The following is a 27,754-nucleotide window of genomic DNA, read 5'->3' as shown; positions in this document are numbered from 1 at the left end:
ATTAGATTTATGATGTTTTACTTGAAACTACGACGAGCATCTTCAGAACAAGGTTCAGGAAGTAAATAAAATCCAGGATTCTGAGATTCAAGTGAAATGTCGCATATCTAATTATAGCTACATCTGGGTGAGCTAACACTAACAATTGGCACGTTAAACACTCGTATATTGCTCGGCAATTTAATTTATTTTGCTGTGTCAGGCGGTGGAAGGTCTTATGACACAAATATGGAGAAATTGTTACGTGGTTTACCCTTAAAATCTATCGTGGATCTACAACCTGCGTGTTAAATGTAAAACATCTAAATGTCACAATGTTCCGTGCACGTGTGGCCTATACACTATGGTGCTTGTGGCTGTAGTTGTCAGTAACAACTGAGCCATGGTTACCGCGACACCGCCCGCTTGCTGTTGGTATGATGGGGTGGTGGGGGATTGCAGTGGTGGCCGCCACTTGTGGGTTCCTTGTGCGGTTGGCAGGGAGGTGGCGATGGCGTCAACCACACACGGCCTGAGCCATTGACTCCACTGCACACCACACACACACAGCATACACTGCAGTAAGTGTCACACCTTGGGAGCTCTCAGCGTGGCTGAAAAGTAATCGTGTAGTTATAAAAGGTAAACCTCCAGTCCTGCAATTGCTTACAGATGTAGTGCGAGTATAGTTTAATTGAAGATTGCAATTGGTTGGTACGAGTGGTATGTTTCAGTGCCTGGGAGATGGTGCGCTAGGGTATCGGCATGGGTGTGCGTGCTTGGTTGTCATTTCTCGTGAATTTTTTGGATTAATTCCACTTTTTTGTTCTGTATGAAACCACTCCCCTGTTGAACCGTTGTGGCGTCCTGGCTACAAAATAAAGGCAACGTTTCACCCCTACTAAGTGTTGTCACAGGTGAGAGCTCTTACTCGCACCACTCCTTCCCGTTGTACATGCACGAACGACCCAGCCAACTAAATAACAATCGTGATGCCGACAATGCATCCGAAAGTCAGACGGGCACAACGATAGATCCTTACGCAGTGGGTGCCTCCCCTGGCACACGGCCTGGTTGAGAGTGTTGAGGAACGTGGAACGGCTGCAGTTGAATCCGGACTCCAGCTGTAAGACGCAGCCAAGCCTGTGAACGCTGGGACACGTGGGGAGATGTGGGGAGATGTGGAGAGACACGAGGAAACATGAGAGGCCGTAGAGACAGGTGAAGAAATGCTGAGACACACATTTCAGTAAAGACTTGTGGTGCAGATTCCCGCAAGCTGCCCTGGTTAATACCGAGTGTATTATTACTTCACCTCTTTACTGCAGAGGTATTACGTAACGGGGTGTGGCGAGCTGTTACGTTGGGGGTGTCTACATCAACGTCCGCAAACGGTCACCACCCTGGGGGGCTGTGTGGGAGGCTGTGGCTGGGATCCCACACAGCCCCACCCCTCGGGGGGGGTTGGGTATATAAGGCGGTGAGAGAGAGAGCTCGAGGCAGTCATCGGAGTCAGAAGACAATGAAGAGCCAGTGAAGATTGAAGAGCGACTAGCCTAGCCCTGGGACTACCCTGTCTCGCAGTTCTTATAAGAGCCGAGCAGGGCAAGCCAGGGGCGACCTCAGAGAGCGAGGTCTGGGTCCCTGTGAGGGCCAGACTCGAGTGGCTGAGGGTCGGACCTGAGCCGAAGCTGGGCCAGGTCAGTTAGCCTCCACTAGGATGGTCTGAGATAGAGGGGTGTAGTAGGAGCTAATGGGAACGTTAGCTGAGGAAACATCCTCTATTAGAATCGGGTGAAGGGGCCGTTACCCCTTCAAGTGTTAGGGTTCGCTACGTGCTGTATCGTAGCTCTTGTTAATAAACAAGTGTTGCCTCCATCGACATCTCCTGCGCTACTTACGCCCACTACATTACCAAGGAAAACCTCACTAAGTCTCATGATTCTGTATCAGGAAGGTTCCGGCAAGATTTTGCAGAAGGGGGCAATGATTGAAAAGCATAATCCAATTGAGTAAAATTTTGACTTAACTTTCGTGACTGCAGGAATTCATTCTGTAACGTCAAGTAGATAGAAAGAACAATCATACAAATAACAAACCACAACGTTTTGATCGCAACACAAGCGGTCGTCATCAGGAAAAGGGGGTTAGCCTCTAAAGGCAAACTGTTTATAAAGGTTTAAAATGGGCGTAGCCCAAGTGTCAGCAGCATGGGCGGGGCAGCTAATGTTAATGTAAGTGATAATCGGAGTGGGCAACAACATCTAGCAGAAACCTCCACCGTCAACCTCCACCGTCAACAGTGAGTTTGTAAAGCGAGGTGCAATGATTACCTGGCAGCCCTTTAATTGGTGGAAACCCACCACCAGCACCGTCGTTGCCCATCACTTACATTAACATTAGCTGCCCCGCCCATGCTGCTGACACTTGGGCTACGCCCATTTTAAACCTTTATAAACAGTTTGCCTTTAGAGGCTAACCCCCCTTTTCCTGATGACGACCGCTTGTGTTGCAATCGAAACCTCGTGTTTTTTTATTTTTTTATTTTTTTACTCATTTTATTATTATTTTTCTACCGACGTGACTCTACCGAAAGAAGCAAAGAATATGAATTCCAATTGAGTTATTCTTGGTAAGTTTTCATATTTGGATAATGATGCTGGCACACAATGGCCTCAGATTGCAAATGACATTACGGGATCTTTTAACGCCCACTGCAGAGTGCAGCGTAGCAAGATGTAACAATTTGTTATGATTCAAGTATTGGGGAAGTCAAGTCAGTGATTCCTGCTCAAATGAGCATGAGGCATTGGTGCTCGTCTTCTGCTTACAACCCTGAGCAGGTGGTGGAAATTCCACTATCCTATGGAGGGGGCAGGTCTATCCATAGGACAACCACTGTTGACTTCCAATGGACTGATGGTGGGTTGAGGCAACCTACCCAACCAGGATGTGAACTCGCAACTTTGTGATTGTAAGCCGTTCTTTCTACCGCTCGCTGAGCCATCCAGCAGAATCGCCCCACCTGGGAGTGTTGGGGCCACCCTTCCAGCACGCAGCGAACTGCAGCCCAACATCCAGCACGCGGAACAGCGCCTCCCTCAGCACCTCCAACTGCATACAGCGGCCACACACGGACATGCGAGCAGACACATAGAATTGGCATACGAGATACATCACCCAACCAACGCAGCCTCGCCTGTTGGAGGTGCTCAATGATGGGACGGTGTCCAGATCTTTCAAGAATCTATGAGCTCCTCACACAATTCAGCCTGGTTAAAACCTGGATGGATTGTAGGCAGGCTAGCCTCGATCTTTCAAACTGGCGCAGATGTTCCTTCAGAGAGGTTCACGTTTTGCAAAAATATAAAAGGGAGGGCATAACTGTGGCCGAGAAGATTCGAAGCTTTGTGTGGAGCAACAGGCCAGGTAGCTACCACACAGTATTACACAGCTGATGAAAAGATAATGCCACTTAACTGATTCGGAGTGAGACCTCTGGCAAACCGGAGCTGGTCATAAGCACACTACCCAGGTACGGAAACTTCTCCACCCTCTCCACAACTGCCCCGTCACTTTAGGGGAGTTAAGAAGGTGGAGTGTGCAGGTGCATAGTTTTGGTAGGACCGTTGGTAAGGCCCGACTTCTGAGTTGTGCATGAGCAAGAATTACCAGATCATCAGCATACATCACACGGTTGACCAATAGGAAGCCATCCCTTCATCACACCTGGGTATCAATCAGCCTTCTGTTGTATCTGTACCAAATGGAAATTCCTACAGTACAGTCATGAAAATGTTTTCGAACTCCTTGGTCATAGAAATGTTAAATAATGTAGCAGGCAGAAGGCATCCCTGTCACACCACAAGGTGAACATGGAATCACTCTGACTCCCAGCCATGCACCTTTACCTAGGCCTGCCCACCATCATGAAGGTCCTTACTGATTGTGAGTAGAGGATTACGAACCTCAAAAGCAGAGAAAATAACCCAGATCTCTATGGCCTATTCATGGTATAATAGGTTTGGTTCAAATTCCCTACACCCCTGCTGTAGCAGACGGACAGAGAATATGGCATTCGTGCAGGACCACCCTGGCCTGAAACCCCATTGGGGTTCTGCAAGCCTCTACTTAGCGTGCCCGGTAAGGTGAAATTGAATAATCATTTCCAAGACCTTTCCTAGCACACTGAGGAGGGGGATGCCCTAGTAGTTGTTACAATTCGTGCGTTTCCCCTTCTTAAATGTATGTATGTTGAACTTCTTTCGCACCATATATAGTCAACTGTGCTAATTGGAGGTGGGGAACTACCAGGGCATCCTTCGAATTCTGTGCAACCTGTCCTATGGTCCAGATTGTTGTAATGATGTCATATAGAGCAGAAGTGTGCATGTGGGATGTGTGTTGAGTGGAGTGTGCATACTCTTAGGTTTTTTCTGTAAAGTCACGTAGGTAAAAATAAAAATAATAGAAATAATAATAGAAATAAAATAATAAATCACGACGTTTCGGAGGCAACACAAGTCTCCGTCATCAGGTGTGACCGTCACAGCTAAATTTACTGTATCAAGTGAAGCAAAATTCCAAGATACAAGTTCTTAAATACAAGTTAAGGGGGAGGGGGGGGGCTAATCTGAATGTGGTAGCCAGGGAATGGAACGTGTTAGGAGGGGGTGGGCTGGGCTAAAAGAGAACAATCGGTGCACCTCGACTCGGGGGGTTGTAACCGGTGTTGGATGACAATCCAAATACAAGAATGCAGTACTGTTAAACGCTGGGGACGTCAACACTCGGTAAAGTAGAATGGTACCTGTCAAATAAGATGGTACAAATATGCGTAGTTAAATCTTTTTTTAGGCTCAATACAACAACAAAATCCTGGACCTACTCAATGATGGGAGTTACTCCAAAATTAAAAGCGATCCTACTAACAGCCTAACGACAAAAACCAACAAGATCATCACGAGTTCGACTTCCCTAATCGAACCAACCAAACGTCCCTCCCTAAAACCCTCGGCTGCAAGACCTCCCAGATTCTATGGTCTTCCCAAGATCCATAAAGAAGGCACCCCACTACGGCCCATGGTGTCCATGATCACTTTACCGAAAAAACCTAAGAGTATGAATCCTTGCAGTCACGAAAGCTTCAAATCTGGAGTGTGCATGTGGAGTGTCGGTGGGTGAGCGTGTGGGTGAGCACGCGGGTGAGCACGCAAGTGAGCACTTGGGTGAGCACGTGGGTGAGCGCGCGGGCGAGCCCTCACTCCCTGGGTGAGCAGGCAGCAGCTGGAGAGCGCCGCCAGGTAGCGTGCGTGCACGTGGATCAGCTGGTCCAGGTCGGCGGCGGCGCCCAGCTCGCTCTCAAACTCGCGCCACGTCCCATGCAGCACCTGCGGACCGATACCGCCGCTCTCACTGCCGCTCTCACCGCACCACCAGCAGCGCGCGTGATTTTCCACCGGCATTCTACCGAGCCGAGCTGGAAACACGCTGTGCTGCACTGGCCTCACAAGGCATTTAAATCTGGCACAGGGCCAAGCAGGGCCAGGCGCAGGGGCAATGACGGGTGCGTTGCGTGCGACGTCAGACCTCTCAACTTGCCCCGCGTCACCGCGCCATCTAGCCGGGACATGCGAAGTTGGCGGCGCGACTCGGTTTGTGCCGTGGAAAAGCAACCTGTCCTTCCTGACCCGCGCCGGTTCGGCACGGTCCCAGCACGGTCTCGGATGTGGAAGTGGAAAAGAGGTGCTCGGTGCAGACTAGAGACTTGTGCGGTGCGAGGACGCACCTTGTGCAGGAGGTAGCCGTGCAGGGAGTTGACAAAGTGGAGGATGCGGATGCGGAGCAGATACATGCGGTGAGGAGCCAGACTCTGGTCGCGTCCGGAACTCGTGATCCTGGACGGCGACGGCGCCAAACGACACTGCGACCCGGCGTCCCGCAGCCTCCAGGTGCCTCCCTGCACCCTCGCTGGCACGACGCCACCACCACAACTGCCGCTACCACCGCCCTTCTCCGTCACCACACGCTCATGAGAAGCCTGCTGCAGCTGTTGCTTACACTTGGTTTCCTGCAGATCTGTTAATGCAGCACAAAATACAATACAAATTGTGTTAAATACGAACACATGGATTTACTGACTTCAACTGGCATAGACGTGGATGCATGGTGAACTTCTTTCGCACCGTACGTTGCCAACCGTGCTAATCGGAGGTGTAACGTGTTCTGATGTTCAAAGCGATACTTGCGTTTTTCTCCATGAACATGGCTACGCAAGTACGACGCCTTGCAATGGATGTTCAATGATGGAACATCAGCACACCGAACATATATGCCAAACAAAGAGGGTGAAGCCGCATGTTCGTGTTTAATGTCTTGATACTGAACAAATGGTCCTACAATTAATAGTAATGGTGTTTTATTATGTTACAATAACATTCAGTAATGGAATGTTCGCCAATACTTGGTAAATATCACCTGTAAATTACTCAATTTGGATGACTCAACAGCAAAATCGCCCCCTACTGCAAAAACTTGGCAGGACCCTCCTAAAAAAAGTCTTGAGACTTGGCGAGGTGTTCCTGGGTAAACGAGCACAATGACAGTGATGATAATCACTAAGCCATGAAAAGACATGCGGTGGAAATTACAGAGACATAAGGGGGAGCACGTGGATCAGAAAGCACACTCCCTGCTCCCTCCTCGCCACGTGCCTTTGAAGCGCAGCTGCTCCAAGCTGCACTTGGCCCACTTGACTTTGAGTAGGAAGAGGAAGATGTCGTTGTAGAGCGCTTGGTCCTCATTGCTAATCACAATGTCCAGAGGCCACGGGACCTGACAGAGCACACGGTCGCTCAGTTGCTTCCCGGCCTCCCTCACCCTCGATAATCATTTCTAAATAAACCACTGCAGTCCGCGCTCCTTCAACGGGGGAGGAACAGCAAAACGAAACTATTAATTGCACTTATGGCAAATGCTATGTTGGGCAAATAGGACGAATGACCAGCACGAGACTACAATAACATCAACGAAATATTAAATACTCCCAAATACAGAACACGTGTGCCAACAAGGACACTTAATTGATTTTGATAATGTTGAAGTTCTGTGCAAAACTAATTACTACTGGCCAAGACTAATTAGATAATTTATCGAAACTGAGAGAAATACAAATAATTTAAATGATTCGGATAGCTCCAGACTTAGTGCTGCTTGGAAGCGAATCATTAAATAATACATTGTGTAAATTCATGTATATACAGGCCACCATACTTCAATACTGTTGGTACGGCTATTTTAGTTTCCACACAATCGGCAGGAAGTACAAGAACAATGGGCTTGCATAATGCGCGTTGCTTCATTCATCCCCCCCACCACTTCTCGCGAGAAGAGCGCACAAGAGTTGTCATCACGTCTACGCCTCTATTTAAGGAACGAAACAGGTGGACTTCTCCACAAAGCTGGCTGTCGCCTGATGAAGCTAGTTGTAATTACTGGCAAAACGTTGTACTCAGATTGTAAATGTTGTGGCTTGGCTCTCAAACACACCGGTGTGCTGTACTAGTGACGAATTGGCATTTTCTGTTAATGTGACAACCCTTACTAGTTGGCTGTGTCGGGTGGTGGCAGGTTTAACGACACACTTATCTATTGTATTATGGAAAACTCAAGGAACTATCTCCTGAAGCCCTCTCGTAGACCTTGACATTGGCATTCAGCTCCTGAACATATTGCCATACACAAATAAACTCAACAATGATAACATTATCAAGAGTAAAGACCCAAACAGGCATATTCTCGTGCAAGACACAGAGCTGCTTCAATACAAAATACTATTTCAGAGACATTAACACATGGCGCCAGTCTGAGCTTGATAAATCTGAATTACCACTCACTCGCACAACATCTGTAGATGTCACGGCTCGAGTGTGCTCTCCATGAGATTACATCTAATGACACTTTGCCGTTTGTTATGCTGAGAGATGCGAGGAGGAACCACAGACAAACGGGACGGCGGTGAGGAACCGGCCCTATCGACAATGGCCCAAACTCTGCAACCCTCTATATAGTAAGATGTTTTTTTATCCAATTAACGAGTGGTTATACAAGTGGGAGGAAACTGAAGCACCAGGAGAAGACCCACGTATGCTGGGGTGCGACACGCTGTCAGTCCACACTTGCAGGACCACTTTCTGTTGGTGAGCCTGGGTATGGCTCTTCGACACGCTTGAGAAAGAGATTCACGATATTTGTACAATACACTAACCCTTGTTACCTCCACAGGCATGCATTACCACTGCCCGCAGATGTAAATTTCACTCCTGGCTTATGACCAGGGTACCACTTAATTCCCAACTGTATTCCATCTATATGGGGATCGAGCGTTATCCCCCCCCACACACGTGGGTTTTATCCAGGTACTTCAGTTTTCCTCCAATGCGTATAAACACTCATGAATGGAGTTGGCCCAACATCCCAATGTAGGAACACACAGCACGGGCAATTATTGGCACTGGTTCTGACCGCCTTCCCAAGCGCTTATCTGCGGATTCCAGTGGAGGCCACTGTGCAGACTCTGTACGAACTCCATGCAGCATCACAAGCTCGGCAGAAGCTTCTTGCTCTGCTGCAGTTTGTATGAATGCTGCTAGATACAAAATAACGTTTATCATCTGTGTGCAGCGTGCGGTGCAACACGCAGCGCCGCGTGGACGTGAACCTTGTAGTGTAGCCGCAGCCCATCGAGCGCGTGCACGAGGCTTCGTTTCTGGAAGCGGCTCTGCTTTCTGACGCTCACGCTTAGCCTGCAGGGCCACACCACCACCAGGGTCACAGGGTCACACAGGGTCACACGCACACTCCCAGCTTCTACATGCACGCGACCGAGTTGGGGAGCGGTGGCACCATGGCTAACATTGCACTACAAACCCGGCGACCAGTGATGATTATCTAAACTGGGCCAATACCAGTGATGATTATCTAAACTGGGCCTCCCCTAGGTTGGCTCAGAATCAAATGAGTACCTGGTGCAATGTGTAAACATCACCACTAGAGAGACAAAGGTGGCCAGGCAAGGTGCTGGCCACCCATCCACCCACTCGTATGCTGTGCCGGTCTTCATAGGTGCTGTTCGCTAACAGTACCGCCCCTCCTAGCTTTGCTCCACACAACTCCACACAAAGATCACCCATATAGGCTGCGTGGCGTGTGCGGTGCGCATCTCGTGCCTGCTCGCATGGCACGTGCGGTGCGTGGCGAGTGCGTGCTGCAGCTGTGCGACGAGCACGTCAGGCTGTGTCCACGACGTGGCGTCGCAGCAGAAGAGCGCCGTGCAGAAAGCATGCATTGTGTCGCCGGCCTCCATGAGGAAGTAGCTGCGCATGGCCTTCACGTGCGACAGCAGCCTGGGGGCACAATCATCACCAACGAGCTTAAACAACAACTGGCGTGTCGTTAAATCCTCGTACGCGACGTTAAACGCTCATACGCATGATGATTTAATTTGTTTGGCTGCGTCACGTGGTGAAGGGTCAGGTGGTGGAGGGACAAAAATGTGGCCAGATCGCTCCATGGTCTAACCCAAATATAAATTACGAACCACAATTGTTTCTTTAAACAGTCATTGACCACAGAAACCAAAGGCCCAAAACGTCAAGCGGCCATTAAATACTTTTTGCCATCTGCTTCTTTTACAGTGGATGTTCAAGATCCCATGATACCATTCAAAGAAGAGTAATACATTGTGTGTGAGCAGCATGGTCCAAATTTGGCAGGGCAGCTTCCCTGTCGATGCCACCGACCACACCGTTGCTGTGTTTGTTTTTATTATTTAACTTTTTTCACCAAGGAAAGCTTCGCCGAGTCTCAAGACACTTTTGTAGGAGGGCCCTGCCAACTTTTTACAGTAGGGGTGATGTTGCTGCTGTGTAATCACAATTGAGTCACTTACAAGTAATGTTTCAGCATTGGGATGTTTTGGCCACTACCAGTTACATCGCATGGTTTTAGCTATAGGAGGAAACTGTAAAAGTCAGAAGAAATCCATGCAGAACAGGGGGAGAACATAAATACTCAGAGAGGTGCCCGAGTCGAGAATCAAACCCAGGCGAAGCACGAGTGTCGCCGCCGTGAGCGCACGACCTGCAGTGCGACTTGAGAGTGGCCATGAGCTGCCCGCAGCAGGCACGGTAGCGCTGCTCCACGTGGCCGTACAGGCTGCGCTGCAGCGCCTGCAGGAGAGGGCAACGGAGGCGGGGCGGCTCGTCAGCCCCCTCGGCGCCACCGCGCGCCGTGTTCCCGTTGCATTCGTCCCACGCCGCCGAGGAGCTGCGCTCTACCAGGAACATCCTGCGGGAGACACCGCGGTCACGATTTATCACACGGGGGTCTTCGCAGCCCACGTCACGATTCAGTTCACCAGAGTGAGTTGAAAAAATAACAATCGGTGAGTTAAATGTTTGTATGCGTGATAATTTCATTTGTTTGACTTTGTTCGACTTCAAGTTGATTTTGTTGAACCAGGTGAGAGAACTCACGAGACCAGGAGGAGTCTCATTTGCAGATGTGACCTGGGTAACACAGAGCAACTGCTCAACCGCAGCTCGGGCTCAACACTCACGCACTCGGCTCGGCCACTCACTGGGAATATTTACTGTTTTTAATTTTTAAACAGCTGCTAAGGAAAGGTCCAAATGCCAAAACGTGAAGCAGCCAGCACCAAACAGCTCCGTCAGATTTGCGATCGATAAAAAATGTCACGCTTTTCTTGACTCGAGGGAAGATATTGTAGTAAGAGCTTGGGGGGCACCTGGAAAAGTTGATCTCGAGGAGGGGGTCCCGGTGCTCCTCCTGCATGTGCGCTCGGAGGGCCCCGGGGACCTCCTCCCCATCCCCCGGCCCCGTGCCACCACTCGCCGGCTCCGTGCCGCACGGGGTGCAGCAGCCGTGACGCCCGGGGGGGCTCAGGTGAGGATCCAGGCCCTCGCAGAACTGTGTGTAGAGGCTGCCCCTGTCCCAGCCTGAACGCACGCACACACACAGGTCCCCCGTGCAGACGCACACGCAGGATGAGAATTCAAAATCGAAAAATAGAGCCTTGTGTGCAAGAGGAACCTGGGTCACCACAATGACAAAAGGAAAAACTTAGAAACAAGCACAGCACATAAAGCAAAAATAAAACGGGGCGTAAACAACCGCGTTACAGAAGAAATCTAAAATAATGCACAAACACCATAAATATTAAATCCAACATATTTACAGTCAAGAGTTGATTTGGACAACTGACATTTAAAAACCAGTCAAATTAAGTGACATTAAGGCCGGCAAGGCACGCAAGGGGGTGGTAGAGCCAGCACCACACCTGGCCCCCTTTGTCTCACCAGGTACATCTTTCAAAGTGAGTCAACCGAGAAGTGGCCCAGACCGTGGCCAGAAATCAACATAAAATGTCGGGGTTAGTAGGGCAGTGCGCAAAGATCGAAGGGCACCCTGAGAGGCAACGGTCCCTGAGCGGCACAAGATGGCACAAGGTGACTCAGCAACTGGCCGGCAAGTGGGCATTCATCTGCCAGTAGGAGACGATGATTGCTGCTGTGTGCAATCCAAATTGTGTAATTTGCAACATAATTTTGGGAATTTGGCACACTTGGATTGTGACGCCATCACACAACGGCCTGCTTGTTTCGAATGACATCACGGGATCTTTAACGTCCGTTTGTGAGTGAAGTAGATGGCACGGAATATTTTACAGTTAATACACCCTCTTAAGTAGTACCCAGGGAAGCCTGCCGAATTCGAACTGTGAAGCGATGCAAGCAGAAACACGTTGAATTCAAGGTGGGGGACAACAGCCGAGAGATGAATGATAAATCAACGTGGACCAAGTGCTTGTTTTTACGCTGATTTCTATTTGCTTCGTTGCTGTTTCTACGCGATTGCTTGTGTCTTTGTGGTAACCCAGGTTATCACTCTTGCAAATGAGACTCCTCTCGAGTTCTCAACCTGGTCACACAAACACCACCTCTAATTTTTTATTCGTGTGAGAAGAGAGGCCCGCCCCAGTGCCGCGACGTGACGGACGTGCAGGACGCGGGGGACGCGGTGGGAAGCGCTGTCGTACCGTGTGGGGGCCGAGTCGGACCCCCCAACCCCGGGCCGTGCAGAAGCTGCGTTGACTTCCCGGCCAGGATCAGCTGCTTGAGCACGGGTCTCAGAAACGCTGCCATCGTGGGCTCGTCAGGGGCCTCTGGGCCCCCCGTGGGAGTCCCTCGGGCACCCCCAGCAGCGCCGTTCCTCTCGCACACGCAGTAGAGCGTGTAGGTGGAGAACCAGAAGTCGCGACGGGCAACGCGCTCCGCGTCGTTCCTGCAGCCAGAGGGCGAGCGCGGAATCACGACGCTGCCCGGCACAGCGCTCCCTCCTCGCCTGACTCTCGTCGTCGTCGTCATCAACGTCATCATCATTATCATCGTGGAGTAGAAGATAGCAGCTTACACGTGGCCCACCATGCTTATTGAGAAATCACGACTAATGCAATCAACAAATAGAAAATTAAAAACCTTCTGGCAGTGTGCAGTGACTGAGGTCACCCAGAACAAACAGTGAAGCATAGAACGACTCACTGCCCAGTTCACAAATGCGAAGGAGGCATCACAGCGATGCATTCCACGACTCCTGATGCAATCATCTGTCTCAATAACTTCCTTGTAAAATTACAGTTGCTGCTCTACGTGAACATCAGTCATATGAAGGTGATTATTTTGTTTACGTGCATTTACCCATGAAGCCTTGGTCTCAAGACTCAGTCTCAGGAGGGTCCTGCGAGGCTTTCGCAGCAGGGGCGACAACTGTATTTGTCGTGTTTGTCGTGGTGTCGTTTTTCAAACATTACACCTCTGATTAGCACAGTTGGCTATGTATGGTGCAAAAGAAGTTCAAAATACATACATTGCAAGTTTGGATGATGCTATCACAAGCTGGTCTGCTATTAAAAATCACGAGAACAATGCTGTATTTTCTACAGCATCAGTCGTTCTTTTCAATGTTTTTATTCTATGAGATTGTTTTGTGTCGACCTAGAACCCATATCTAACAGAAGGGCCTTACCTATGGGGGGCGATGTAGCCAGCACCACGCCCGACCACTTTTATCCCCCAAGTGCTGATGTTTACACACCACACCGGGTACTCATTTAAGGCTGAATCAGACCTAGGGGAGCCCCAGGATAGGTCCAGATGTTTTTCACTGATGCTGGTTATGAGTGGGAATCAAACTCGGGTTGCTGGGTTTGTGGAGCATGCACTAACCACAAGAACAGCTGCCGTTTTCCACTAAGTGGCAGTGATGTCCGAACGGCACTTGTGCCAGGCTAGGTGCACTCAGAGGGCATCATCAAGGCTTGTTGCTGGCAGGTCAGACCCAGGTGCTATGGATGAACTGCCTGAGATAATTGGCAGGTGCACCACCCATGCTGCTCATTGTGCCTTACACACAAGTGACAGAGGCACCTCTGAATGATGAACTCGCGTGACGGATCGTGAAGTCGTCCCAGCGTGATCCAGTCGTCGATGATTTCAATGTATGGACGCACGGTTTGCAACCACAGCCACAGCAGCAGCTGCCCCTGCCACATGCACGCACACACACAGGGCCTTTAATCCTTTTCCACTGACATATCTAACCTGTGCTGGGGCTGTGCCAAGCCAGCGCAGCAAAGCGTGAGTTTTCCATTGCATGGAGTAGGTGAGTAAGTGGATGAGTGTGTGAATGAGTCGGTGAATGAGTACGTGAGTGAATTCTTGTGACCTGCAGTGTGGCGGTTGAACACTGTGTGGATGAGTTGACAGTTTTTGGTTGACCGAGTCCTCAACTCACAATCAACGAGTTTAGTTCAGGGAACCGTGCCCATGGCAGTAGCAATATAAGAGTGACAAAGGAGTAACTGACCTCTGTTGAGTAAGTAACTATCGTGAATCGGTGAGTTTTCGGCATTAGAGGCTGTGGCACAGAATAGAGAAGCCGAACATATTAATTTTCTCCTAAGACAGATGAGTAACGTTCCAGAACAGCTGAAATGAACCGGTTGTGCAAAGTAGATGCACAGATTCATGATGGATAGGAAAAGCAGGGTTGCAGCCTCACAGCAAAGGGCCTTAGTTCGATTTCTGACTCGGGTGCCTTTTTGTGTAGAGTTTGTATGTTCTCCATCTGCTCTGCATGGGTTTCCTCCAGGTTCTCTAGCTTCAATCTCGAGGTAAAAAAAACCCAAACAACATAACTGGTATTGGCCAACCAACATTCCAATGCTGCAAAATTACCTGTAAATTACTGAATTTGGATGACGCACTGCAGCAACGTCACCCGCTACTACAAACACTCAGCAGGACCCTCCAGAAAAAGAGTCTTGAGACTCAGTGAGGCCCTTCTGGGTAAGCAAGTGTAGTAATGATGATAGAAGAATAAGCCCTCGGACGAGAGACTATCGATGGGGGGGGGGAATCCCCAAGTATGGCAGTGCAAAGCGAGGATGCGCAAGGGAGCGGGCGGGCTCACGGAGGGGTCAGCCGCCTCTCCGAGCGCGTCACCGGCCAGCACGGCGTGCAGCAGCGTGTTGAGGAGGTGCGAGGCCTTGACGACGTGCGGTACGTCGGGTGGCACCTCGCGGACGCCGACGGCGAATGCGCGTCGCAGCGCGCGCAGCTCGGCGAAGCGTCCAGCGAGTTCAGCCTGAAGCATCGCCAGCGTCACCGCCCGCTCTGAAAAAAACGGCGGGGTGGTCCATCAGAGGGGACCGGCGACAACGCGGCAGCGCAAGGCGATGCGAGGCGACGTCGCCGTTTGTTCATCATGTACGACCTTCGCCTACTTAGGTCCTATTATCCGTCTCTCCACAAAACAAATCAAAATAATTTTTACACATCCTATCAGCTACACGGCATTCTGGGAGAACATCATTTCAGCAGCATTGGTTCAACATGAGCAAAACTCGGGAGCAATTTCGAAATTCAGTGTCTCCTTAGCACCAGTCAGGCTCGGTTGAACTGATGCTGGTGAACAAAATTAAACGATTGCTTTGTATTCAAGTTGAATAAAGTAATGAAAGATGCACATTTTAACTAACGAGAGCATGAGAGTGGAAGGATTCATACAGCCACACTGCACAAGCGGTGACACCATGGGGTCCGTGGACTCGCCTGGAACATCGCTGCAGAGTTGATGTTCACAGCTACTGGGGTAGAGGACAGATGCTCTGCAAAGTGGGGAGATCTTTAAGATATAAATTAATAATAGTAGTTACACAAGACATTTGGTGTCCATGCCATTCCTAAGCACGAGCCTATCATGAAGGCTGGTTCTGTATATCATCTGCGAGGAGAGGGAGAAGTCACCATGTGTAATTGAAATTGGATAATTTGGGGGCAAATTCTGAAATTTGCCAAATTTGGATACCACCACACACAACGGGTAACTCTTGCGGATGATGTCATGGGATCTTTAACGTCCACCGTGAAGCATACAACGCGGAGTATTTCACGGTTAATACGAGAGCGCAGTAATAAACAGGGTGGCCTGCCAGATCCAAACTACGAACCCCGCGACAAGCGTTGAACGCGCTGTCGCTGGGCCGCATCACGGTCCTGCTGATGCGACCGTGACCGATGCTGGCTGTCGTGGGATAGTCCGAGCGGGGCATGCGCCTCACCCTGACAGATGGCCCTGCGCTCGACGTCGGCCAGCTGCCGCTTGAACCCCTGCAGATATCGAGCCAGGGCCCAGGCCAGGGCCTGGTAGGTGCGGCAGGGTGCGGAGTCCTCCGCGGGACGTTCCCAGCCGAGGGGCCCTCCAGGACCGTGGGGGCCCGGGGTGAGGGGGCCTTGGAGGTGAGCGCCCACCCAGGGACCCACCCAGGGGCCTGCCCGGGGGCCCAGCGGGCGGCTCACGCTCTCCACAAACTTCTGCAGCCGCAAGACAAGTTGCCCGAAGGAGGCGAATTGCTCGCAGACAGCTCGTAGACAGCTCTGCCGAAACGACAGACAAATCACCCACAGACGTTCGCAGTTATTGTTCCGCTTATTTCCCAGCAAAGCCTCACCGAGTGTCAACTCTTTTTCATGAAGGTCCTGCAAAGGTTTTGGCAGGAGCGGCAATGTTTCTGCTCTGTGCCAACCCAATTGAGTAATTCGCAGGTAATTAATGCGTATTGGGAATGTTTGGCCAATACCAGTTCCACTTTGTGTGTGGGTTTATCTACGGGAGGAAACGCAGAGGTAACACACGCAGAAAAGGGGCAGAACGTACAAACTGCACGTAGAAAGGCACCCTATTGGGATTCGAACCCAGGAATGTATTGCTGTGTGGCACATAAATATTACTGTAACTATTACGATTCCATAATATTACGAGTCATAATTTATCTTGGGTAAGGCCACGGAGTGATCTGCCCAAGCCCTCCACCACCTGACATAGCCAAAAAAAAAAATGTTGCATGGTGTAGAAGTGTTTAACAACACGCCAAATGATATGGTTCAGCTCACTAGTGAGTTGAAGGAAGTAAAAAATACCATCCTAGTTGATGATCTGAAGAAATATATCTAATTGCAGCTAAATTCGGCCGTGAGAATTGCTCTTCGAATTACCGGTGCACGGGCTGGAACAACTAAATGCTTGTACATGTGACAATTTAATTTGTTTGGCTATGTGAGCTGGTGAAGCGTTCACAAAACATTTGGTATTAACACATTCAAAGTGATTAGCTGCTCAGGTAAGCACTGAGACATTGGTGCTCATCTCCTGCTTACAGCCCTAAAGACAGTGGTGGCCAGCAGGAGGAGCAGGCGATTAGATGCTGATGGCAAAAGATATATTCTCACCGGTGTGAGATGCGAGACAGTGATTCCTGGTCTCACCAACACCTTCCCCTCGCAGAGCTGATAGACAAAGAGACATCGAACACCCGACAGCAGCCTACACGCACGCACACCAACACCCAGACACACCAACAATCACACACTCACCATAAATACACCCTAACACATACCAACACATGCAGACTTTAAACATATTGTGTAAAGTGACCTAACAGCACCGACCTGCAGTGACAACATTGAGTGGGAATAGGGGTCTACTCTGCTGGAGCTACAGCCTGTGTGACTCAAGGCAGCTGGAGTCGGTTTCAGCTCAGCCCTGGCCAGAGCTTAGACAAAGGCTTGGGTGGAGCACCTCACATTTAAAAGGCAGCTCAGGTGAACAAATTCAGCAGGTAGTATGCAGCAGGTAGCAGGCAGGCAGTAGGCAGCAGGCAGCAGGTAGCAGGCAGCAAGCAGCAAGTAGCAGCAAGCAGGCAGCAGGTGGCAGGAAGCAGGCAGCAGCCGTCATGCAGCAGCCGCCATGCAGCAGGTGACAGGTGGCAGGATAAATACACCCAATGCCAGTACCCGCGCCTGTGCGAGGCCAGGTGAACTTTGAGGCCACATTAAGGGTGGAAAGGTTCGCTGACAGGTCTCTGGACAGACCCAGGTGCCATGGGTTGGCTGACTGAGATGACCGGTAGATGCAACAGCTGTACCCCCTACTGTGCCAATTTGCTGTATTTTAGCCGCCCAGCGCACCGCTCGTTGTTGTGAGTGTCGCTCCTATGCCCTCCGTTGTTGCTGGAGGGCTAATGCCTCCAACTGCCCAGTAGTGTCCTTCACGAGCCTCCCCCATAGAGGCCGATATTGACACCGCTGGTACCAGTCGTCGGCAAGTCCACTCAGTTCCACATCCTCCCGTACCGCATCAGTCCATCTCTTCTCCAGCCCATGTTGTGCCCGTTTAGCCCCTCTATGCAGCCAAACAGAAGCTGCTTGGGCATGCGGTGGCTGGGAATGCGGGCTACATGACCCAGCCAATGCAGACTTGCCTGCCGGAGGACCTCACTGATGGGAATGTGTCCAGATCTTTCAAGGATTTGTGAGCTCTTCACACAATCCAGCTTGGTTAAACCCAGGATGGATCATAGGCATGCCAGCCTGAATGTGTCTAACCGGCACAGATGTTCCATTAGAGGGGTCCACGTTTCAGAAGCATAGAGAAGGGAGGGAATGACTGTGGCCGAGAAGACCCGAAGCTTCGTGCGGAGCGGCAGACCAGGTAGCTTCCACACAGCATTGCGCAGCCGATGAAAAGATAACGCCGCCTGACTGTTTCGGAGTGAGACCTCTACTGTCAAACTGGTGCTGGTCATAAGCACACTACCCAGGTATGGGAAACTCTCCACTCTCTCCACAACTGCTCTATTACCAATACACACACACAGATGTGCACCATAAACGCACCCAAACAATTGCACACACCCCAACGTTTGTCTTGATTTGTTAAGCACCAAAATAAACCAAATACTTACCGTGTTTAATCTTTAGTTTTATAGTTTGAATAATGTTGTTTAAAAGCACTCGAATTGTTCAGTATAGTCTCATTAAATCAACATACCAGAGAAACAGACACTCTGCCTGCTTCACAAATCTGTTCTTCCACATATAAAATAAGTGTGTTGTACACATCCCATCAGACCCACGGCCTTCTGGGAGCTAATCTAACTGAAAGGGCCCTTGCTTATACACATTTAGGAGTTCACCAGCATTGGTTTGAGCAAGCATGACTGTGCTGATGAGACAGTAAATGTCAAAACCGGTATTGTTAATGAGCAGCCTCTCACCACAGCGTTTCCCGGACAACTTGAGCCTCGGTGAGCACCAGGTGGTCACGCGGGGCAGCCAGGGGCTCCGTGGCGAGCAGGTGCCGGTTCCTGCATGACCGACAGGTGACAGTCGGTACACGCAGATGACTTTGACAATCACACGTCCACCTCACTGCCAGAGGCCACCCCCAGCAGCACGGATGATGTCCAACGAGACAGGTGCCCTCCACCACACACTCAAGTGCACCCCAGTGAGGACCACCACCGCCACCACACACACCCACACAGGTGTCCCCACACACACAGGTGACCCTCGCCATCACACATACAGGTGATCTCACACACACATGTCCCTCACCACCACACACACACAGGTGACTTCAGACACACAGGTGTCCCTCACCACCACACACACACAAGTGATCCTCACCACCACACACACAAGGGTGACCTCACACACACACACAGGTAACCTCACACACAAACACGAGTGACGTCACACACACAACCCCCCGTGCCCATGCGTGTGAGGGTGGTTGCCACCATGTGGAGGCCAGGCTGGCGTTGGGGTGACAGCTGTGCTGGGCACTTCTCCTGGGCGCCGTCCAGTACTGCTGCACAACGCTCTTCTCCAGCCACCGCCGGTCCTCGGATAGAGTTGCTGCGCAGCGCACACACAGTGCACGGTCACAAAAACCACTGCATCCACCCATCAACTCACCCACCACCCACTCATGAACCAACCACTCACCAATCCACTGCACACTCTGAAGCCTTGGCTGCGAGGGAGCCTCCTCTGAGGGTGTGACATCCACTTGAATGCCTGAGTCCTCTCTGCTGAATGGCTGCAAATGCAACTCCTTTCCTTCATCTGGGCAGAAGTCCTCACTTTCTGAGAAGTCCTGGACGTACATGCGCACACACAACACGAATATAAACACCTACGGACCTGGAAACCAGGGTGGCATTGTGATAGTACTTATGTCCCACAGCAAGAAGCACCTGGGTTCAATTCTCAACTCAGGTGCCTTTTTGTGTTTGTACATTCTCCCCCTGTTCTGCATGGGTTTTCCCTGGGGTCTCAGGTTTCCTCCCATATCTAAACACACACACACAAAGCGGAACTGGTATTGACCAGACATTTCAATGCTGAAAGTTGCCTGCAGGTTGCTCAATTGGGATTACCCATGACAACAGTTTACCAGGAATGCCTCACGGAGTCTCAACTCTCTTTTAGAAGGGTCCTGCCAAGTTGTTTGCAGTCGTGTGCAATGACCGCTGCTGTCTGTAATCGAAACTGAGTAAATTGCATGTCATTTCTCAGCATTGCGGATGTGTGGCCAATACCGGTTACAATTATGTGTAGGATGTTTTACTTAAAAATATATTACTTTTTAGGCAATTGGAGGTAAAGGAGAAAACTGTATAAACTGATAAAGTTGAAACAGTGACATAGGCAGTTGGGAGACGTTAAGATAAACACGTGTTGTGCCGCAGGGTGAACAATCAAGGTAGGCAGGAGAACAGAGACAAGCTGTGCTGGCTGTAGTGACGTACGGAACCATGGCCGGTAGGGATGGAAGTCGTTTCCTTCGCAGGCCACCGACTCCCCACCCCACAGACAGCGGCATCAGCTTACCAGCCAGCCAGAGAGAGAGTGGAAAGCCAAGTGGCGCCGTTGAGAGAGCAAGAGGGAAAGGAGGAGGAGGAAGCAGCGAGACAACGGTAAGCACGCGCGTGTGGGCGAGATGTCATGCAGCTCCACTAGCGTAGCCTCCTGTCAATGTTTGGCTAGGACCCCTGTCTAACAGAGAGGACCCTTGCAGATAAATAAACACATCTCGCAGTCTACCAGCGAGCCTGATTATGCTGATGAGACACTGAGTTTGGGTGTGCCGATGGTGCCAGTGGTGCTGAAATTATGCACTCCCATAAGGCTGTATGGCTGATGGGATTAATAATTGGACATTCTGAGGAATTAGCATTTGTGTTCCTGCTGTAGGAATTGTTTTTTTAATCAACATCTGCCGTGGCGAGGAGATGTTATCTCCCTCGCCCGGTACGCAGCTCGTAGGTTCGATCCCAGACCCTGATGATGCCAGTTGTATATTTGGAGTCCGCGTAATCTCTCTCCCCATGGTGGTCACACGGATTTTCTATTAGATTATTTAGGTGCTACTATAAATTCCCATGTGACGGTATCAGCCCATTCAATCAGCTGTCATGTGTGGCCAAGACGCCACTGCAAAAGAGCTCATAGCTCAGTGGGCTTTACCTGCTAAATAAAATAGGTTTAAAAAGGTTTAACATCTCGTGGTATTATGTGGAACTTTATGACAGTTTACTGCAAGTTTTAATAGACCTTGGCTGACTAGAAATGTCTGTTTTGCTCTGTGGAAGAGGTGGCAACCCTCAGCTTGATTTGCTGCTGCAAGCGAAGGAGCATACACAACCAGATGGTCTCGAAATAAAGCAGCACATAGTCGTTCATTATAAAGTGATTTCGTGCTGCTCAAATGAGCAGATGCATTGGTATCCATCTCCTTTTGACAGCCCTGCGGAGCTAGTGGTGTAAATTCCAACATTCCGACGTCAGAGGTGAGTCTTTCTCATAGGACTACTGATGATTTCTACACAAAGTTGTACTTCTTTTATTGACCCCGGAGGGAAGAATGATGAGCCAAGTCATCCCCCTAAACCGGATATGAACTAACAACCTTCCGATTGCTAGTTGCTCACTCTGCCGCTTGCCCACCAGCTGGGTGTATTCATGTTCAATTTATAAATCAAATTTTTTAGGTAATTCACTTGAGTAAGGCTTCATTGGTGCTCATTAGAAGCCAGCTCGTTATACTTTGAGGGATTTCCCCCTGCCCTATTAGAATGGCAAGCCAGGGTTTTATGGTACCTAGGAGCGAAGTGGAGGCAGGCAGGGCGGACGCAGGCAGGAGGTGACTGGGACAGCCTGCGGGAGCAGCCAGGGCAACGAGCAGCGACACCATCGCACAGCGTACTTCCACCTGCGGCGAGCAGCACAGGGGAGAGTGAGTCGAGGGTGTGCGTGCGACAGCTGTGCGTGTGTACTGCCTGTGAGGCCCTGCCACTTCGGGTGGACACGCCCACGCGGGCAAGACCTCCGGCTCAGAGCCACGTGGGGCGCCGAGTGCCGAGGCATGCTCATGCGGAGCTCCGAGATTCAAATTTCAATCAAAGTGATCCTTCGTTATAACCTGAATTTAGTAAAGTTGAATTAGCATCTATTTGCGAAATTTGTGCCCCTGCTTCTGTTAGGGAGCTGAGCGAGGCGTGCCGTCTCTCGTCAAATGGGGTCGTAGGCAAAAGGGAGTCACTGCATTTCAAAGGCTGGCTCCTGGATCTTTGTGTGCTGTGTGGGGGGCGAGTGTGAGCAGAACACAATGCAGAGTAACAAGCTGCTAAGTTTAACAACCGACCCTGTGGTCCCAGCAAGATCACGGCAACAGGACATGACCTGAGAAACCAGATCAAATGTAGCAAGCAGTGACTTAGGCCTGCCTGCTGCCATGCTGTTTGAACGTTTTCACGTGCCAATCAGTAAATTTATTACAAAAATCCCTCTGGAATAAATTACCAGTCCCTGGCTTTCATAATCATCAATTGATTGTGAAAATTACTATAGTACCCATTTATTGGTTACTATTAAACCTGAGGATGTCTGACGCAGTTTCAAACAAAACATTTCACATGTAATTTGTGGCTGTGAGAATTCTGCAACTCAATGCTGAAACAATAACAACTGAGGAATCACTAAACGCTGGTAAGCATGACAATTTTTAGGCTCTGCTGGGTAGTGGAGAGTTTCGAGATAAAAAAAAAAATGGCCAGATTACTATCATGTTGCCTCCCCCAAAAGTAAATTATGACTCCTCCTATGGCTGTTCAAACCTACGTGTGAAGTGTGATAATTGGTTTGTGGCGTGTGTGTTCGCGCATGTGTGCTCAGCGGCGTATCTTGCCCTGGGAAACGTGGGGACGGTGTCCTGGCAGATTCTCGCAATCTGGGATCTCCAGGCGGCAGCTTTGTCCGGCTCCGAGAGAGTGACGAATGCCTCGTGCACTCTGCAGGGCAGGGCCAGCGTGATTAGCGCTCCGTGAGATCAATCATCGCCCATTCACCCAGGAGAGTCACACCGAGTCTCAAGACTTGTCTTCAGGGCGTCTGGCGTTAGGATGTTTGGCCAACATCAACGACGTATGCTTTTAGCCATGGCAGGAAACTGAAGAACCCGGAGGAAACCCATGCAAAAGGGGAGAACATACAAATTCCACTCATACACTGATACACACACTCCCACAACACTCACTCGACAGAATAGGGGAGAACATACAAATGCCACACAGGTGACAAAGTTGGGAATCGAACCCAGATAATTACTGTTGTGATGCACTAACCTCACCGGTGTGGAACATCTGATCTATTACACTTATTTACCAAGGAAAGCCTCACAATATTTGTTAAGCGTGCTGCCAAGTTCTTGCAGTAGGGGGCGATGTTGCTGTGTTTTCCAATTAAGTGATTTGCAGAGCAAGCTTGAGAATTCGGCAATCATGGAGCGTGAAGCCAGCACATAATGGACTCTTCTTCGACTGACGTCGCAGGATCTATCGCGTTCACTCTGAATCGCACATGGAGTTTTATCAGGTTAATATTCCCACATATACACGCACATGATACACCCACCCGCAGTAATAGCCAGGGCAGCCCGCCGGATTGTAACTGCGAACCTCCGCAGCGCTGGGCCGCGTCACAACCCCCGTCTGTGTGAAAGGGTTGGCCTTGCTGGGCCCAGTCGAATGCAGCAGCGGCGCTCACCTGTCCACAGCGGCCTGCAGTCGTCGCTCGTCTGGGTCCAGCTCCAGCTCCCCACTGCAAAGCCACACAGCCAGAGCACGAGGCATAGTGGTGTGCCAGGTGGTTGAACACAGTGTCGGTGAGACAAACTCGTCATGCAGTCCAGTAGTCGTCCACATGGGGGAAGGAATGAACGAGTGAAATTCACGGGATCCATGACTTCACAACCTGGCTGAATGAACTGCAGCGGTGGCGATGTGCGACCGTGATGACCTCTTGACCCTGACCCAGGGTCCTTGGTCCCCTTACCCGAGTCGGGCCTGGACTTTGCACAGGAGGCGCGGCAAGGCCGGGCTGGAGTCTGGGAGCCCCGTGGTGAGCCCCACCAGGCGCGCCAGCCCGGCTGTCAGGGCCTCCGACCTCCCCGTCATCACCGGCGCGACCTCCACGCAGAGACACGGGGACTGGGCCTGTTATTGTTACATGCATCGCAAGAACCTTTTACAGCTGCAAAAACGGACCGGTTACCTGTTTTACGCACAAATAAATGTGTAGCAACACACGTTTAGTTTTCCACTGAGAAAACGAAGGCGAATGTACTAAGCGATGAATTGGGGCGCCGTGCCGTTTGTAGGTCAACGCGTGCCAACGATGATGGCATTCACTCCCAATGTTCCACTGGGAACGAATACTCCTGGTTCCTCACTTTCGAACCCGGTTTAGCGGCTATCGTTTGAGAACCATCGCACGCGGGTCACGTGCGGTCAGGGATCACACAAAGATGCCCCGTACAGCCTTAACAGATTACTAGGCAAACGAATGGGTGGGTGGCCAACACCACGCCCGACCGTCTTTGTCTCCCCATTGGCGATGTCTACACATCGCGGCAGGTCGTCATTTGAAGCGAAGTCGACGTAGTGGAGGCTCATGACCGTTTCAGATAATCGTCAAAACTCGGGTCGCCGGGGTCAGAGCTCAGTGCGCTAACCATTGCTCCGCCGCTCCGCACACACCGAGTCACAACAAGACAAACACAGACAGAAGACAGACACGCGCACCCAGACACACCACCCACACACGCACCTCGCTCTCATGAGCTCACATCGTCTCCTCGGCTTTGCAGGGCCGATCCGAGTGATCGATGAAATGATGGTGGTTGGTGGTGGTGCTGCGATGATGGTGGCGATTCTGTTATTGTTGATGCTGTTTTGATGGTGGTGGAGGTGGTGATGCTGTAATCGTGGTCGTGCAGTGATGCTGCTGCTGCGTGAATGATTCGTGGTGGAGGTGGCGGCGGTGATGCTGGTGGGGGGGGGGGCTCTGTCCGGCTCCGGGCCCCTCCCCTCGCCCCGCCCCTCTCTGCACGCCGTCACGTGACGGGGTCAGGAGGAAGTGGCGTCACGGGGTCAGGAGGAAGTGGCGTCACGGGGTCACGGATAACGCCTGGAGAAGTGCGGCTCCACGTTACCCTCCACTCTCCCTCGTTACCCCTCCACAGTTCGCGTGCGTTACTCAGCGTTACCCCGCGTGATCGCACCCCGCCATCATCCCTCGTCGGGAAACGTTTCCCGGCGTCCCCCCGCGCTCGTTACCGCCCCCCCGCAGGCACCGCCGCCTGGCGGCCTGGGCCGAGGGAGACGCCGCGAGTCGGGCCGCCTGAGGTTGGACTCGGCTGCTTTTCGTCGGGCTCGGTCCTCCCGCCACCACCGCCGCCACCATGGCCGAGTCTCAGCAGGTGAAAATGTTTACAACACGCCTCCGCTGCCGTCGTATTTATAGAGCGCCTTCACTCAAGTCGTGTAAGTGTGTGCGAGTGTGTGGGTCGCTTTGTGAGTCTGAGTGGATGTTCGTCTGTGTCTGTTCGTCTCTCTCCGAGCCCGTGGGCCGCTGTCGTTCACGGTGCGAGTCTGGTGGTTGGCACTATTCGCACAGACCAAACCCGAACAGTTTCTCAGACCAGGTCTGTCCCCTACCACCAGACGTTGGCTGCCGTAAGTGACCGATAGTCCTCCTCTCGCCCCCCCCCCCCCCCCGGCAGGTGAGTTCGTTGCCTCTGCCGCCGATGCACTACGCCAAGGAGTACACGGACGAGGCGGTGCGGCGCGGCGTTGCCCCGCGGCCCCCCCCGCCCCTCCGCGACCACTACCTCATGTTCGGGAACCCCTTCCACTGCGACGACGTGATCATCCGCCCGCTGGAGAGCCAGGGCATCGCCCGCCTCTACCCACCCGACGTGGACCACAAGCGCGAGCTCAAGAAACTCAACGTGTCCATCCTCGTCAACTTCCTGGACCTGCTCGACGTGCTGGTGCGCGGGCCGAGCAGCGTGCGGCGCGACGAGAAACTGGAGGACCTGAAGCTGCTCTTCGTGCACATGCACCACCTCGTCAACGAGTTCCGGCCGCATCAGGCGCGCGAGACGCTGCGGGTCCTGCTCGAGGTGCAGCGCCGCACGCGGCTCGACACGGCGCAACGATTCTCGCGGCAGCTCGACGCCGTGCGCGACCTCCTGTCCGGCTGCCTCGCGGCGTTGGGCGGTGGTGGAGAGGGGACCGGCGGCAGCGCTGGGGAGACGGCAGCAACGGCGGGGACGGGGGGAGGAGAGGCCACGTGTACGGCGAGCGTGAAGGTGGAGCCGAGCGAGGAACCAATGGAGGTGACGCCCCGCTCACCGAGCCACCCCGGGCCGGGCCCGCTGGGCCAGACAGGGCCCACGCCGAATGCGGGCAAAGAGGCAAATGGTGCCATGAGCGACAAGGATGCGTTCATGTGTCGCTTAGTGGATGAGCTCACTTGAGCGGGAGATCGTGGTTGCGTCTCGCGGTGTGTTTGTTCACGGTGTGAAAAGGGGACGGACTTGAATTAATCAGAAAAAGTAATGCCCATAGACTATAATAGGGACCGTGGAAAAGCTATACCCATGGTTTTCCCCAGCTATACATTTGCCTTGGGCATTTCATTTCCATTGCAGTGTACACTTGTACCTCATTCATGAAGGACCCGAGTTCGATGACCGACTCGGGCCTCTCTGCGTTTAGTTTGTATATTCTAATCCTTTCTTGATTTGAAACTTTCCTGACTACAGGAAACCATACTCTTTGGTTCTCTCGGTAAAGTCACGTAGGTAGAAAATACAATAAATCACGTTTCGGGCGCAACACAAGCGTCCGTCATCAGGTGGGAGAGCGTGGCCTGCTGCTGAGGCAGACTTTAAAAAGGTGTGAAATGGGTGTTGTAGCCCAAGGGTCATAAAGAAGTGGCCGGGGCTAGTGATGTTAATGTGAGAAATTAGCATGTAACTGTAAGATAGGAGGAGAGCGGCCTCCTCGACGAGGGAGTGCAACCCAACGGGTGCAATCCAAAGGGAATGTGGGTATGAGAGTGCAATCCAAAGGCATGAGAGTGCAATGCAAAGGACGTGAGCATGAGATCTGAGAGGCATAGAGAGACAGAGTCGGAAATAACAGCTGACATTAACATATTAACCAGGTAAAGTCTTAACTGACTGTGATGTTTCTGTCCTACCTGCCTATGTCAGCTGTTATTTCCGACTCTGGGTCTCTCTCTATGCCTCTCTTAGATCTCTCATGCTCACATGTCCTTTGCATAGCACCCTCATGCCTTTGGATGGCACTCTCATGCTCACACGTCCTTTGGATTGCACTTCATACCCACATTCCCTTTGGATTGCACCCGTTGGGTTGCACTCCCTCGTCGAGGAGGCCGCTCTCCTATCCTACAGTTACATGATAATTTCTCACATTAACATCACTTATTTGACCCTTGGGCTACACCCATTTCAAACCTTTTAAAAGTCTGCCTCAGCAGCAGACCATGCTTTCCCACCTGTTGACGGACGCTTAGTGTTGCACCCGAAACGTCATGATTTATTTTATACCTACGTGACTTTACCCAAAGAACCAAAGAGTATATATTTGAATCCTGTTGCGTGGGTTTCCACCCATTGAGAAACAGTGTCATTCGTGTTGGCCAAACTTCCCAATATAGCAGGACCCATCTCAAGAAGTATTCAGCCTCTGACTTGTATGGGTAAATAAGTAATTATTAAAAGTCTGGACATTACGGGTTTGTCTTTGATTTGTCTGTCCCAGTGGAAAGCTTTGTATTTTTTAAAAGCTGTGCACACGTGTCTATTGACCTGTAGCCTATAGTTTTTGATAAGTTTGTGGTGGATGACTTTTGTAAAGCCAAGGTGACTGACTGTTTTCGACAAATGTAAAATAAAACTTTTTGGCAGTCATCTTTTA

At 51.1% G+C, this 27,754-nt stretch overlaps 2 protein-coding genes across 8 annotated transcripts; one reads left to right on the top strand and one right to left on the bottom strand.

Annotated features, from left to right (window-relative positions):
- Positions 1-388: 388 nt before the first annotated feature.
- On the bottom strand, positions 389-24,778 carry LOC133343079 (gamma-tubulin complex component 5-like). 7 transcript variants are annotated; one of them, XM_061552564.1, is made up of 24 exons: positions 24,589-24,778; positions 23,796-23,929; positions 23,508-23,561; positions 22,651-22,753; positions 21,564-21,675; positions 20,213-20,289; positions 19,407-19,557; positions 19,199-19,316; positions 18,674-18,763; positions 16,848-16,941; positions 15,680-15,995; positions 14,530-14,732; positions 13,485-13,600; positions 12,098-12,342; positions 10,787-10,997; positions 10,120-10,326; positions 9,207-9,383; positions 8,699-8,783; positions 6,693-6,813; positions 5,768-6,057; positions 5,244-5,369; positions 3,005-3,093; positions 1,022-1,131; positions 389-528 (listed from the first exon to the last, which is right to left on the bottom strand). In XM_061552564.1, exons 2-24 carry the CDS (start codon positions 23,915-23,917, stop codon positions 497-499), a joined length of 3,249 nt encoding a protein of 1,082 aa, XP_061408548.1. In that variant the 5' UTR covers positions 23,918-23,929; positions 24,589-24,778; the 3' UTR covers positions 389-496. The 7 variants fall into 7 exon arrangements, with proteins under 7 accessions (XP_061408548.1, XP_061408545.1, XP_061408549.1 ...); XM_061552561.1 differs by having other exon boundaries at positions 23,796-23,956; positions 24,570-24,777; XM_061552565.1 differs by having other exon boundaries at positions 1,022-1,122; positions 23,796-23,956; positions 24,570-24,777.
- Positions 24,779-24,893: 115 nt separating this feature from the next.
- Positions 24,894-27,747, top strand: MED7 (mediator complex subunit 7). Its single transcript, XM_061552571.1, has 2 exons — positions 24,894-25,221; positions 25,525-27,747. Exons 1-2 carry the CDS (start codon positions 25,204-25,206, stop codon positions 26,281-26,283), a joined length of 777 nt encoding a protein of 258 aa, XP_061408555.1. The 5' UTR covers positions 24,894-25,203; the 3' UTR covers positions 26,284-27,747.
- The last annotated feature ends 7 nt before the right edge of the window (positions 27,748-27,754 follow it).

Source organism: Lethenteron reissneri, chromosome 16, assembly GCF_015708825.2.
Source record: "Lethenteron reissneri isolate LAM-NWPU_2019-01 chromosome 16, ASM1570882v1, whole genome shotgun sequence".
NCBI lineage: Eukaryota > Metazoa > Chordata > Hyperoartia > Petromyzontiformes > Petromyzontidae > Lethenteron > Lethenteron reissneri.
Note: the sequence above shows the minus strand (reverse complement) of the source record. Positions and strands in the feature narration are given on the sequence as shown.

Bases quoted from the DNA above. Each gene is read 5' to 3' on its own strand.
- LOC133343079 (XM_061552564.1), bottom strand. From the start codon at position 23,917: ATGACGGGGAGGTCGGAGGCCCTGACAGCCGGGCTGGCGCGCCTGGTG. The intron at 12,343-13,484 runs GTGCCTCTGTCA...CTCTGGCTGCAG, and splicing joins CGCGAGTTCATCATTCAGAG to GAACGACGCGGAGCGCGTTG. The intron at 3,094-5,243 runs GTGAGGGCTCGC...CGCTGTATGCAG, and splicing joins GCTGCCTGCTCACCCAGGGA to TTGGAGGTGCTGAGGGAGGC.